At 40.8% G+C, this 15399-nt stretch overlaps 1 protein-coding gene across 1 annotated transcript in view; it reads left to right on the forward strand.

Moving 5' to 3' along the window:
• Window positions 1-9148, forward strand: part of LOC140197038 (uncharacterized) — a 99357-nt gene extending 90209 nt beyond the window's left edge. Inside the window, exons 17-18 of the mRNA XM_072256969.1 lie at window positions 1680-1797; window positions 5860-9148. Of these exons, the coding sequence (XP_072113070.1) occupies window positions 1680-1797; window positions 5860-6410 (669 nt within the window). The 3' untranslated portion in view covers window positions 6411-9148. The remainder of the gene's footprint in view (window positions 1-1679; window positions 1798-5859) is intronic.
• The last annotated feature ends 6251 nt before the right edge of the window (window positions 9149-15399 follow it).

Below are 15399 nucleotides of genomic sequence, written 5' to 3' on the forward strand. Positions count from 1 at the left end.
ATAGCTCGTTGAAAGTGGCTACACAGGTCGATAAGGTGGTAAGAAGGCTTACGGAATGCTTGCTTTTATTAGTCGAGGCATTGAGTTCAAAAGTCAAGAGGTTATGTTGCAAATTTATAAAACTCTGGTAAGGCCACATTTGAAGTATTTCATACCGTTCTGGTCACCCTACTATAGGAAGGATATTGAGGCTTTGGAGAGAGTGCAGAAGAGTTTTACCAGGATACTGTCTGGTTTAGAGTGCATCATAGAGTAGACAGAGAATACCTGTTTCCCAGGGTTAAAATGTCTAATACCAGAGGCCATGCACTGAAGGTGGGGGGGGGCGTGAAATTAGTAGGTTCAAGGGGGATGTGAGGGGCAAGTTTTTTTAGTTAGAAAGCACTGCCTGGTATGGTATTAGAGGCAAACACATCAGAGGCTTTTAAAAGACGTTCCGATAGGCACATGGATGCCAGGAAGTTGGAGAGATATGGGTATGATTTAGATAGGAGAGATTAGTGTTTGGGTGTTTTTGATATACTTAGCAGCTGGTTCAGCACAACACTGTGGGTTCCAGTGCTATACTGTTCTATGTTCTAAATTAGAACTTGATGAATTCCAATCACTGGACTGACACCTTCTACAAAGTAACCCCCAAACTGCACCCCCGCTCCCAACTTCAAGCAGAGATGTCCTGAAAGCATTGAGAATGATCCTCCATGAAGGGGATAGGACCCATCAGTGAAGAAAGGGTGTCATGCAATCACATTCTCCAGGCTGTTGTTTCTTAAACTAAGGCCATGGAAGTAGTACAGAAGGTGATCTATTCTGGATGAAAGTTCCCCAATGAGATCTGTTCAACATTGTACTCTGAATATAATTTCATGGAATCAATTTGATTGTAGCTCAAGTAATCCTCAGTATCACACATTTTATAGAGTTCCCTGAGTATCTTACACTCTACCAGCCTCACAGTCTCTCGGAGATATCTCCTGTACCTAATAAAGTGGCCATTCAGGTATGTTCATGGTCTTCTGCTGCTGTTGCCCATCCAATTCAAGGTCCAACATGTTGCGCGTTTGGAGATGCTCTTCTGCACACCACTGTTGTAACGTGGTTATTTGCATTACTGCCACGTTCCTATGAGCTGGAACAAGTCTGGCCACTCTCCTCTGACTTCTCTCGTTAACAGGCATTTTCACCCACTGAAAGGGTTTCATTTTTTGCACCGTTCTCTGTAAACCCTAGAGACTGCTAGATGTGAAAATCACAGGAGGTCAGCCTTTTCTGAGATACTCAAACTACCCCATTTGGCAACAACAATCATTCTGCAGTTAAAGTCACTTAGATCACATTTCTTATGTTTGGCCGGAATAACGTCTGAATCTTTTGACCATGTCGGCATGCTTTTATGCAATGAGATGCCACATGCTTGGCTGATTAGATATTTGCATTAACGAGCAGGTGTACAACAAAAGCTGGTAAAGTGGCCACTGAATTTATTTTTGTAATTACCTTTAATTTCAGACATCACATTGCTATCTCACTATGCAAAAGAAATCATTAATTAGTGACACAGCATAACCTAAAATTAGGCAAATCAGTTTTAACCTTTGTGGCTGTAATGCAAAGCTCCAAACAGAATAAAATCTTTTAGAACTACACACAACTCATGTATTTGCTCTTGCTGTTCTTAGGTATTGATACATGCCAAGAATGGTTACGGATTCTGTGGCGGAACATTGATTAACAATCGTTGGGTTGTGACAGCTGCTCATTGCTTTGATTTAGCACATCCACACTCAGTTACAGTAGGTAAGATGCAGTAAATGTATTTTTAGAAAAAGATCTCAACATCAACAACAAAAACAAAAATCAGCATTGACCATTAATCTGGTTTGTTAGTCACACTGATATGTAAGTGGCTTTCCTCTTTATTGAAATTAACTTTTGGTGGTTTTAAAATTTCACTCGAACAGCCTTGCATCACCAATAGAACAAAAAAAATTAACCTATTTATTCCTTGTTAATTTTATGATTTAATTGCTTCAAGTGACATTGAGTAAAAGATGAATATAAGAACACATCAACAAAAGCACCTAGAAACTGCACTCGTTGTTTGGTGTGTTAAGTGGAGAGCTGTATATAAAGCACTGCATCCTGTTGGCTCCTCCATGAAAATCTATGAAACTGAAAATGCATTTGAAATAGCACTAAGGAGGTTTGAACACAGAACCATGAGCTTTGTGATGTTCTCATTGACAACTGCTGAATCTCGAGGTAGAGTGTGTTCACTGGAAAGCTGCATAAAATGCTGCTGCAGGAGTCAAAAATGAACAAAGTGCAGAGTGAAGGGTGGGTTGATGGGAGGTTGGGGAGAGAGAATGCTGCTTGCAGCTCTGATGTGAACAGTGAAGATATCACTGATTTTCAGTACCATGACTGTTAAAGGCTGATGTGCTGTGAACAGAACAACTGTCATATTTTGCTGACAATTGTTAATCCTATGATACGCTTCTAGCTTTGTCTGTGAGTGACCAGAGGCTGAAGGTTGCCCTCAAATCTCCCATCTATGCTGGCAATAGAAGAAACGTAATCCTGACAGTTTTTTTTTAAAATTAGAGAATCAGCATAAGACCACAAGGTAGAGGAGCAGAATTGGGTCATTTGGCCGATCGAGTCTGCTCCGCCATTCAATCATGGCTGATCCCTTTTTCCCCTCCTCAGCCCTACTTCCCAGCCTTCTCTCCGTAACCTTTGATGCTGTGTCCAATCAAGAACTTATCAAGCCCTGCCTTAAATACACCCAATGAACTGGCCTCCACAGCTGCCTGAGGTAATAAATTCCACAAATTCACCATGCTCTGGCTAAAGAAATTTCTCAGCATCTGTTTTGAGTAGACACCCCTCTATCCTGAGGCTATGCCCTCTTGTCCTGGATTCTTCCACCATGGGAAACATCCTTTCCATATCTACCCTGTCTAGGCCTTTCAACATTTGAAAGGTTTCAATGAAATACCCCCTCATCCTTCTAAATTCCAGTGAGTACCAACTCAGAGCTATCAAACGTTCCTTGTATAAATCTTTCATTCCCAGAATAATCCTTGTGAACCTCCTCTGAATCCTCTCCAATGCCAGCACATCTTCTCTTAATGAGGAGCCCAAAACTGTTCACAATACTCAAGATGAGATATCACCAATAGCGGAACACCACTAGTCACTAATCAGACAAGGATCCTTTTATTCCCACTCACTGTTTTGTACCAATCAGCCAATGCTCTAACCATGCCAGTAACTTTCCTGTAATGCCATGGGCCTTATGTGTGGCACCTTGTCAAATGCCTTCTGAAAGTCCATATATACAACATCCACTGCATCTATCCTACGTGTAATTTCTTCTTTAATCATCTTTAACAACTGACTCCAACATCTTCTGAGGTCAGGCTAACTGGTCTATAATTTCCTTTCAGCTGCCTCCTTGCTTTCTTAGTGTGACATTTGCAATTTCACAGTCCTCTGGCACCATGCCAGAGTCCAATGATTTTTGAAAGATCATTACTAACGCCTCCACAATCTCTACTGCTACTCCTTTCAGAATCCTAGGGTGCAGTTCATCTGGTCCAGGTGATTGATGTACCCTTAGGTCTTACAGCTTTTTGAGCATCTTCTCCCTTGTAATAGCAACTACACTCACTTCTCTTCCCTTCCACCTTTCAACGTTTGGCTCACTGCGAGTGTCTCCCACAGTGAAGACTGATGCGAAATACTCACTTAGTTCATCTGCCATCTCCTTGCCCCCGTTATTTCTCCGGCCTCATTTTCTAGCAGTCATATATCCACTCCTGCCCCTTATTTTTTTTTAAACATACTTGATAAAGCTTTTACTATCCACTTTGATATTGTTTACAAGCTTGCTTTTATATTTCATCTTTTCCCTCCCAATGATTCTTTTAGTTGCTCTCTGTAGGGTTTTAAAAGCTTCCCAATCCTCTGTCCCACTATTTTTTGCTTTGTTCTATGTCCTCTCCTGCTTTTACATTAAGCTTTGACTTCCCTTTTCAGCCAGTTGTACTATTTTGCCATTTGAGTATTTCTTCAGTTTTAAAATACATTTATCCTGCACCTTCATTTTTCCCATCAAGTCACACCACTGCTATTCTACTGTGATCTCCTTCGAACTGACTTTGGCCAACTCCCCTCTCATACCACTGTAATTTCCCTTACTCCACTGAAATACTAATACATCAGGTTTTATTTTCTCCCTGTCAAATTTCAAGTTGAATTCAATCATAGTGATCACTGCCCCTAAGGTTCTTTTACTTTAAGCTCCCTAATACCCTGTGGTTCATTACAGTATAGCTGATCCCCTAAAGGCTCAACGACAAACTGATCTAAAAAGCCAACTTGTAGGCTTTCAACAAACTCACTCTCTTGAGATCCATTTCCAACCTTTTTTTCTCAATTAACTTGCATGTTGAAATCTCCCTTGACTATCATAACATTGGCCTTTTGACACACTTTTTCTATTTCCTGTTGTAATCTGTGGTCCACATCCCAGCTACTGCAAGGAGGCTTGTATATAACGGCCATCAGCGGCCTTTTACCCTTACAGTTTCTTAACTCAACCCACAAGATCGGAAGATGTTGAATCCTTATGTCACATCTTTCTACTGATCTGATGACATTCTTCACCAGCAGAGCCATGCTATCCTCTCTGCCTCCCTTCCTATCGCTCTGAAACAATGTAACAGGCCCTGATAATAGGCCCTTCCAACCCTATGAGCAAAAACCCATTTACACCCATGTGACCTATTAACGCGTCCATTTTTGTTGGGGGGGGGAATGTGGGAAAAACCAGAGTACCTGGAGGAAACAGATAATGTCATAGGGAGAACTGCAAACTCCTTACTGACAGCACGGAACTGACTCCAAACCACTGGGGCTGTAATAGCTTTACGCTGCTATGGGTATCACTGTTTGTGCATCTGACTCCCTGTAAGCTGTACACTGGTAAAATATGAAAGTGCCAAGACCTATTCCCTGTGGGCATGATTACACTGGGAAATCATCATGCGCATGATCTCAGCTGAGTAGCATTACCTTCAAGTGCGATTTCCACACGAAGAAATGTTTGCAAATTGATCCAATTTCTAGGCTATGGCTTATTAGGAACACAACGTATACAAGTTGTACTATGCTATGAGTATCCACTTCTTCCAAAATATTCAAAGTAGACATTGAACAGTTTTTATAGTGTTTCTCCCTCATTTCATCTTTCCCCTTGCTCATTTTCTTGACTGCAGCTATATTAATTTCCCTCTTAATTGTGTCTCTTTCTCCTTCGCCTTAGTATTTCAGACTCTACGATCTCACTCAGGCAACTTCTGCTCATCCTGCCTCAGCTCTTTAGTTACTCTTCTCTTCCCTTTATCTGTCAGCTTTCATCCTGTCGAGTATTTCAGCATTTTCTGCTTTTATTTCAGATTTTCTGTATTTGCAGTCTTTTTTATTCATTTGGATTTTCACCAGTTGATTTCACTGCTCTAAAGCTTTTGCTTTAGATTTGGACAGAATCTATTATAGCACGAGACCACCTTGACAATAGTGTACATTCTAGTTTTCTGAGGGAGTGATCTACTAGTTCTATTAATTCACTCCTTTTTCGTAGTACATTTCAGAGAAAATCAGGATGTTGCCTGGCCTACTGAGTTCCTCCGGCATTTTGTGTTTGTTGCCTGGATTTCCCGCATCTGCAGATTTTCTCTTGTTTAGGATGTGTATTTAAATTGTTTCCAATACCCATTCAGTACATTTCAGATTATAAAAACTGTAGAAGTTAAATGACTGGTTCTTACATTTTGTTGTTAATCCCTGCAGGTGAATTTGATAAGCTCCGAACAGGGATCTGGGAACAGAATGTTTTGGTGAAGAAGATTCTGACACACCCTCAGTATGATCCAGTAACATATGACAATGATATTGCCCTGTTGTATTTGAATCAGTCTGTGAATTTTACTTTTGCTGTTTCTCCAATTTGCCTGCCCAATCAGAACCTGGGCAAGCTGCTACTGCTAAATGGGAAAGCGGGAATGGTAAGTGGTTGGGGCATAACCAAAGAAAGAGGAAGACTATCCCGATTCTTGCTCAGAGTGGAGCTTCCTTACGTTGAACAGGCCACTTGCATAAATTCAACAAACTTGGAAGTTACAGATAATATGTTCTGTGCTGGATACACAGATGAGTACATGGATTCCTGCAGAGGGGATGCTGGGGGACCGTACGCAGTTTTGTATCGAAACACCTGGTATCTGACTGGTGTGGTTAGTTGGAGTGAAAGTTGTGCCAGAGAAGGAAAGTATGGATTATATACTAGGGTGCCAGGTTACTTATCATGGATACATGATAATTTGTTACAACACAGCTACTGACTTACAACCACTATAATGGCATCATAGAAAGGATAAGCTCTGATTGTGAATGATCATTATGACACTGGGTGTGTTTCTAAACAAATAGCTAATAAATTTGCAAACTGAAAAGATTATGTAGAACCAGTTTGAAATTAAACTAGCAGTTTTGCTTAAGATGTTTCAGCTGGTCATATTGTAGCCTAGAAATTACTGATTGCTCCATTGCTACAGAATGCTCATTGGATGCTATCTAATGACAAATATAAGAACAAAAATGCTACCATTTGACTGCATGAAACTAACAGAAATGATCACATTTGAATGTTTTTTTTAAAAAAGAACAGTTATATAGATTATATTTTGATCACAAACTTCTCTCAGAGTTAGATAGTCTTCAGTGATGCTGTGGGTTAGAACCAGATTCAAACATGGATTTGAAGCCCATGTGCAGTACACAATTTGCCACTAATTATCTTACAGTTTTGGATGTTCAATAAATAAACTCCTTTGCAAATGCTGACAACTGAATTTCCCCATATTGGACAGCTGGTATCTTTTAATCCATTACATACAAGTCAGACAAAATATGCAAAACTACACACAATGCCTGAAGTCCAGTAACTTTTCAGTTGTATATATTTTGGAAAAGCTTTTTTCCCCCAAAAGTCATTTAAACTTTACCTCTATTCAAACATTAGTGAACTGTCTCATTTTGTGATCAGTTAATCATCCCCAACCTACTGTTAACAGATCTACATCCAGAAAGCAAGTACACCGTGATTTTGCTCAGACACAGTTCAAAGTTAGACACGAAGCACAAATTTCCAAGTGCTGTAGCTACTCCTTTCGCTCTAAGCTGGGACCTCGAGGCATGGAACGGCAGTAACTTCCTTCACCCAGGCCATCTAGCAAATGGGCTTTCCCCATGTAACAACATTATTAGCAGGGTTTAAAAATAAGCTGGTTACTGTCAGTAGTTTTTTGAAATACATATAAAAGCTTGCATCTCTTTGAATAATCCTGCTAAACCAAGGCACTTGCTGCAAATTACACTAACGGTCTACCCTTAAGAGTTTGAATTAGTTCTTTGACTCAATTACGAATTACCTGTGACTCTGATTCAGTGTCATTTGTTCCCACTAAAATTGTTTCTACTTGAAGTTTGAAACCTTACACTGTCTCTTACCCACTTTCCTTATAGTGATTTCTAATTTGATTTTTATTTTTAAACTAGACAATGGGGTGACCCATTGGGGCACCCCTTTGAGAGAAGGGTAATGCAGTCTGATGTGACCAGAATGAACATTAAATTTTCCTGAATGCTATTGGTATCGCTTTGCTTTGGAAACTGAAGTAGAAAACCTCAGTTTATTAAAGAAGAACTACATGTAGCAAAGCAAATATAGCTGCTCCACATTTAACGAAGGACACTTTTGATGGCATCATTTCTGGTTTATCTGCCACCCTCGTGCCTCTTGTTGTCATTCTGGAGACATGCAGCCCTTTCATCGCCCATCTCTTCATTTCTTCTGCTGTTTGTTGTTTGTCTCTGATCCTGGAGATGTGCATGCCTCTCCTCCCCTGTCTCTTCTTCTCTCATCTTTTTTGGCCCTGGCTCTTTGATCCTGGAGTCGTGTGGCCCTGGCCTCATATGATTCCTGTTCTCTCCCTCTTCTTGTTGCTTCCCGACGATGTTTGGCATCATCTCTTGATCATAATGTCCCCCTTCCCTTTCCACGCGGCATAATTAGGCTGACCATTTTTTTTTTACCCTAATACTGGATGGAAGATACGAAGCAGTAATACCAAAGGATGCTGATTATTCTTGATGATATGGTTGATGCTCTCCTAAATGGACATGATATAGTCACCGCTGTCCTTTGACTGCAGCAAAGGGTTTTATGGGTGTCTCGAAGTACGTCATTACAATAAGATTTAATTATCTCTTATTGATAGGTGGCAGTTAGATCTGTCCCAATCCTGCACATGCTGATGGTGATTGGCAGAATGTGACCCCTCAAAATACAGCTGCCCTGCCCTGTTGCTCTGGTAGCTGTCACTGCTGAGGCTGGCCATGAGCATGCGTCGCGTCGGGCTGTCACGTCCCAATTTCCATGGTGGCGGATCAGCTCTTGCGTTAAAAGGGAGCCTGCTGATTTTTGTGAAGGAGCAATTTTATATGCATATATAACCCTGAACTTTGCCTGCATTCTGTAAGTTAGTGCATTCTAATTCTATCGAGCCAAAAAAAGTGCCCCTGTAATGCACTGTTTGCGCTAATTGGAGCCTTTGGAGCTCACAAACAGACAGAGCATGAGAGTTTTAGTAGTATATAGATTATAAAGGTTACAAGAATGGTTCTTTTTATAAATAAAACATGGTTTCCCAAGCCAGTAAAGTGACATCTTATTATACAATGTTGAATTAAGAGACAGCAAACCAACATTAAAACAATCAAAGACTGTTTTCATACAGTATCAAAGTAATTAAATTGATTGATATATTATCATCACGTGTACTGAGAACAGTGAAAAACTCAGTTACAGATAATGGGGCTATACCATCAATATTCAAAGCTATCCCCAAGAATTCAACCACAAGAAGTAAACAGGGGAACCTGGAGTTGTTCAGAATAGTTCAAGTAGATTTTAATCAATAACTTGAGAAACCTTGAATAATCAATTTTTAAATGACAGTAAATGTGTAAAATTTTAAAATGACAAGAATAAAGTGTAATAAAATAACTAAAACGGAAACCTGCGGTAGTGTTCGTGATCACTGGAGAAGGCCTCAGCTTCGTTTTCCTCACTGTCTTCATACCTAGAGTCTCTTAATAAATGAAATGAATGAAGTGATGTTTAGGGGACAGGGTGAGCAGCCACAATGGAGTAAGAGACGACTGCAAATGTCAAGGACACCCCGTTAAACGGATATTCACAGAACAATTTAAAAAAATGTAAAGCAGAGTGGAGAAAGACTAACCTGAAATAGATAGTCAGGTGATGGAAAGAGAGCAAGAATCAAGGTGATGGATGTGCTTAGTGATATAACAGAGTGGGGAGTGATGTGTGTCCATCGTGGATTCTTTGTGAAGGGCCATTCTGTTCACTTCATCTAGGGTTTGAATTTAATAGCAAGCCAGTCTTATTATTTTAAGAACTCTATTGGTAGTCTTTCCCAGAATAAAATTAGAAGTAATTTGTTTCTTAAAGGCATAAGCTCTCACGATTACTGGCAACACACACTTCCCAGTGATATAGAAAAGTACCAAGCGCTCACCAATCACCAGTACCTTGTGCATCAGATTTCCTTTAAAATGTCGTGAAAGTGCTTTGACCCAACAGTGAACATTTAAATAAATGTTTTGCGAGTATAAAGAAATGAAAAAAGGTATCAAAATGAACCACCCAGACACCATTTCAATTGAAAATATAACCCAAGTAGTGATTTTTACCTTCCAAGGTGAAATCTGGCAAAGTGTTACATTCTCCTGTAGTAGAACTTTTCTCAAGTGTTATACCAGGAAATACTGAATTACATATAGTGGGTAAATCCATCTCCATTCTTTAAGATGTTCAGTTTCCTCATGCTAATAGGATTGCTGACATAGAGGAGGCAGTGAAGGATAAAAAAAAAAGGCACAGTGTCTTTATTGAGATTGGGAGACCGAAGCAGAGCACTTTTCCCTACCACACATGATGGTTTCAGATATAATGCTGTTTTTATGAAATTTGTCATCTTGGAAGTTTGATGAACATGACAATAGCATGTTACCGAGTCAAGTTGCTACATAGCAGATGGGAAGGTAAGAGCAGAAAAGTTTTTTGATGAAACATTCTTGAGGATAATTTTACTCCATCTTGTCAGCAGTTCCTATTTTTATGTGGATCCCAAACATCAGAGAAGTTTAATATATAACAAATCAAAATCTGTTACAACTAACTACACTGGAACCCTACCTACATCAGTCTAAACAGCGTTAGCAGTTGCTTCCAGCTCAGTCTGTGAATCCACAGGAGACCCTAAAAGTTGCTATCTTAATCAACCTAGCCTGGAAAATTAAACCTTTGTGGACTCTATCACACTAAGCACACTGTACAAAACATCACATTACATATTATACTCTAATAAACTTCATGCTCCTGCTGTGATTGATACACTAGATTAGAGCATAGAAGTAAATGGAAGTGACATACTTATGTAATGCATTCGTTATTTTAAAGGTACATCATCTAGTCACTGATTAAACTTGAGACCAAGTAACACTTGCAAACCAAATTGTTTTTCAAAACACGCAAGTTAGCCTAGATCAGTCTGTCCCTGGCCCAGGCAGTTGTCCCCACAAGCTTCAAGATCGCCACCATTGTGCCAGTGCTGAAGCAACTTCCATCCAGTTGCACTCACCTCCATCATTGCAAAGTGCTTTGAGAGACTGGTTATATCACATCTGAAATCCTGTTTGCCCACTACCCTGGACCCCCATCAATTTGCCTATCACACCAACACGTCAACAGAGGACGCCATCTCCACGGCACTTCACTCTGCCCTGACCCACCTGGACAGCCCCAACTCTTACGTCAGAATGCTGTTCATTGACTTTAGTTCAGCATTCAATACTGTGATCCCCTCCAAGCTGATTGCCAAACTTCACCAGCTTAGTATCAGCTCATCCCTCTGCAATTGGACTTTGGACTTTCTGACTAACAGACCCCAATCAGTTAAGTTAGACAACCTCTGCTCCTCCACTCTCACCTTGAACACCGGCGTGCCTCAAGGCTGTGTGCTGAGCCCTCTTCTGTACTCCCTCTTCACTTATGACTGCATTCCTGTACATGGTTCTAACTTCATAATCAAGTTTGCAGACGACACTTCGGTGGTTGGCCTAATCAGAGGGGATGACGAGACGGCCTACAGGGATGAGGTCCAGCACCTGGCCATGTGGTGTGCCGACAACAACCTGGCCCTTAACACCCAGAAGACCAAGGAGATCATTGTGGACTTCAGGCATGCTTGGAGCCCACACTCACGTCACCACCTACATCCACGGAGCTGTAATGGAGCGTGTATCAAGCTTCAAATTCCTTGGTGTCCACATTTCCAAGGATCTCACCTGGTCCCTGAACTCCTCCATCCTGTTCAAAAAGGTGCAACAGCGCCTTTATTTCCCGCGAAGCATCAAGAAAGCTCACCTCTGTCACAGGATACTGACGGACTTTTACCGCTGTACCATTGAGAGCATACTTACCAACTGTATCTCAGTGTGGTATGGCAATTGTCCCGTATTGGACTGCAAAGCACTCCAGCGTGCGGTGAAAACTGCCCAGCTGATTATTGGCACTCAATTGCCTACCATTGAGAACATCTACCATAAATGCTGCCTGGGCAGGGCGAAAAGCATTATCAAGGATGCATCTCACCCTAAGCATGGACTTTTTTACTGTCCTCCCACCCGGTAGGCACTACAGGAGCCTCCGCTCCCACACCAGCAGCCACGGGAATAGCTTCTTCCCGGAAGCTGTGACCCTGCTGAACCTCACATCACAGAGCTAGGCAGTATTGCACCCATATTGTACTGTCTTTTTATTCACAGTTGTTTTGTAAATAACACTATTCTTTGCATTTCTGGTCAGATGCTAACTGCATTTCATTGGCTTTGCATCTGTATTCGGCACAATGACAAAGTTGAATCTAATCTAATCAATTCTGTTACGTACATACAGTTGTGTAAGGGTAAATCTTGGAGTTCACGTGTTAGTTTTGCAGATAATACTGTTCACATATTGACTAATTCTTCTTTCCTGTCAACCCCAACAACTGTAATTCATTTTTCCAGTGTAACAATAGTATTTTACACCAGCCACTTTTGACGAATTATACTTTTTCTGGAGTAAGTTCAGAAAAAAATATACATTTGTCAGTTCTTCACCAGGAAACTAAAGGACAGATTTATAGTGTGTGCTCTAGTATTACATATCAAAATTATAATTCATGGTCAGGTACCTGCTCAGAAGGCGTCGCATTGGCATCTGGTCAATGTCTCTCTGCTCTCGTTCCTCCCGCGTCATCCCTTTATAATTTGATGTCAGGCCAAAAATGAGTCTTGACCACTTATGTGGTAGAAAAGTGAACAACTATCCAATTAGATTGCCAGAAAGTAAAAGCTCTTTGCTCAGTTTTCAATGATCCTCAAAGTGATGCCTGTTGGAAAAAAGCAGTGACACAGAGCAAGAACACTTTATGATTTAGTGTTCAATGCACGCGGCCACTTCGGTGATGAATATCTGTTATCTGCCAAGTAGGGGACCGTGCACAATTCTGATTTGATGGAGACAGTTGTGAGAGCACAGCAGAACATCTGCAAAACTTCTGAAATGCCCACTTCACTGCCGCTGCTACTGTGTGGTTAGCAGAATCTCCGGAGCTGAAGGCCCTGAAATCCTCAGCTTTGCGTGTTTTAGCGGCCGGGAAGAGGTCGAAGGCACTCGGTAGAGGATGGCGCTTGGGAGGCTGTATCGGAGAGGCTGGTCGGAAGCTCGAAGTTTTTGGACGGATGGACTCAGTGTTGGCTGTTTCCAAGGTATCGGCAAGTTGACGGTGCCTGGAGGTTTATGGCAGGGAGTTTCTCCCTTTTGCCACCTGCTATTGGGCACTCGGGAGTCAATTGACTCGGGACTTTGAGACTTTTTTTTACTGTGCCCATGGTCTGTTCTTTATCAAATTATGGTATTGCTTTGCACTGCTGTAACTATATGTTATAATTGTGTGGTTCTGTCAGTGTTAGTCTTTGGTCTGTCCTGTTTTCTGTGATATCACTCCGGAGAAACATTGTATCATTTCTTAATGCATGTATGCATTTCTACATGACAATAAAAGAAGACTGAGGGTTCTCATAATCTAATTCAACCTGCCAGTACTGGCAACTCAAACGGCAGATACTTAGACCAATTACGTGAGAGGATGAGCGTGGGAATTGAGCAGCGGTGGAAACACCTTAACAAAAACTATAGACATTTTCAGCGTGGGTTGACAATAACCTTTGTAAATAACATACACGGTTCAACACTGTTAAATATATTAAACTTCTCAAAGATTTTGAATCCTACATCTTTTTTGTACCACTGACTATTGAATCCCAACAGAGCCAAGACACAATTCTATCATTCATTTATGTACAAGCAGAGTCGATGTCGTCAAATAGGCCTTCCTGGATTATACAAATATATCTCTCTGATCTCTGCACAAAAAAATGGAGAAACCAGAACAAGAATCTCACTTTGATGCAATATGAATAACTATTCAGACTCTTCTTTTAGAACAGCACAGGAAGATGACTAACTCATGTAATATATTCCAATAAACGTTGTAAACAACAACAACAACAAAAAAAGAAAACAAAGAAAGTAAGAATTAAGGCAAACATACTGATGAGCTTCCCAGCAAGTTCTTTGTTGCTTCTATTTTCCTTGGGATGTTTATACAAGTACATCACACAACGTCAAATCCCACTATGTTTCAGAGTCTCCTGACTCACACTGGGCAACTGTACATAAAAACAGTCAATTACTTTCAAAGACACTAAGGCAAGTTAAAGAGAGAATTCCATTGAACTAAACCACAGAGTACTGTATTCAGTGCTAGTTACACAACCCTAGAAAAGATACAAGGTGATCCATGACAATATTGACAAGATTGAGGAAGTGATCTGGAAAGATTGACAAGGCTGTGATTATTTTCTTAACAACGAAGTCTGAGGTACTGAGACATACAGCACTCATGAACCTACAACTCTGTGTGTTTCAGTGCTTGAGGGCAAGAATGGAAGAAAGAAAATTTTCATGCATCTGTAAGGGGGTTTCATCTCTTATGTTACTGCGTAGGCTCATTAAAATGGCTTCTTTGTTATGTTTTTCTTAGGAATGCTTCTTTGTTATGTTAAATGCTGAGAAAGTTTTTGCGCTAGCAGCTTGTTTTGGTTTAGAGTGTGATAAGAATATGTTATGAACCAATTGGGATAGTTGTTACATTTTTGATGTATTTGAAGATACTGTATGCGCGGGGTTTTGGGGCAGAAAGCGGGAGAGAGAGAGAGAGAGAGACAGAGGATGGACCAGGTGCTGTGAGTCTGCTAACGGGGTCGGACCCTGAGGAGGGCGTTCGGCGAGGAGACAGAGACAGACTCGTGTGGAGGGTCTGGTCGACCACCGCTGTTGGTCCCAGGTGGCCGGTTGAGGTGGTCCGAGGGGTTGCAGGGTGAAGAAGAAAGGTCCTGAGCTCCAACTGTTTGTGCACGAAGAGATTGAACTTTGATGAGTGTGGCGCCTTTTATTTTCCTTTTATATTTTATTCTCTATTAATTATATAGTTCCAATAATATCTATAAACTGTAAATCATTTAATTGTATCCGGTGTATTGTCTGTTATTTGGGCGGGGTGGGGTACATCACACAGCATCCACACAAACTAATTACCCAGTTTGGTGGCGCCAAGGGCTGTTTCCCTAGACGACAGCGAGCCGAGCGACCCTGAGGCTGACCGGGGGGCTACACATCCATCTTTTCATTTTTACAAGATCATAGAGATGCGACTGGCACAATTATCTCACAGTACTGATCTCTAAAGAAAGCAGTGAAGACATGGTTTACCTGATGATTTTTGTTAATGCTTCGACAAAGTACACAGGCACTTTAATGCCATCCTTTACTTCTTGCCCTGTAAGTACTAACTCTTGTTCTGTATAGTAGCTCAACTAAATGTCTATTCAACTGTCAGCCCAGTAAGATCAAGGTAATACAGATGTAACTGAATATAAATGCATCTTAAGGAGGGTTAATGGATTTCCTTAAATACAAGGAGAATTTAAACTTATCAGATACCAGATATTTTTTCCTGAAGGTTTTGGTAATTAAAGCAAAAATATAAATGAGCAGATTATTGAAAGAGTACAATCTGTGCTGAATACTATCTTGATGAGACTCCTACAACTACAGGTTTGGAAGAGCAAGGGATG

This window comes from Mobula birostris, chromosome 4, assembly GCF_030028105.1.
Source record: "Mobula birostris isolate sMobBir1 chromosome 4, sMobBir1.hap1, whole genome shotgun sequence".
Taxonomy (NCBI): Eukaryota; Metazoa; Chordata; class Chondrichthyes; order Myliobatiformes; family Myliobatidae; genus Mobula; species Mobula birostris.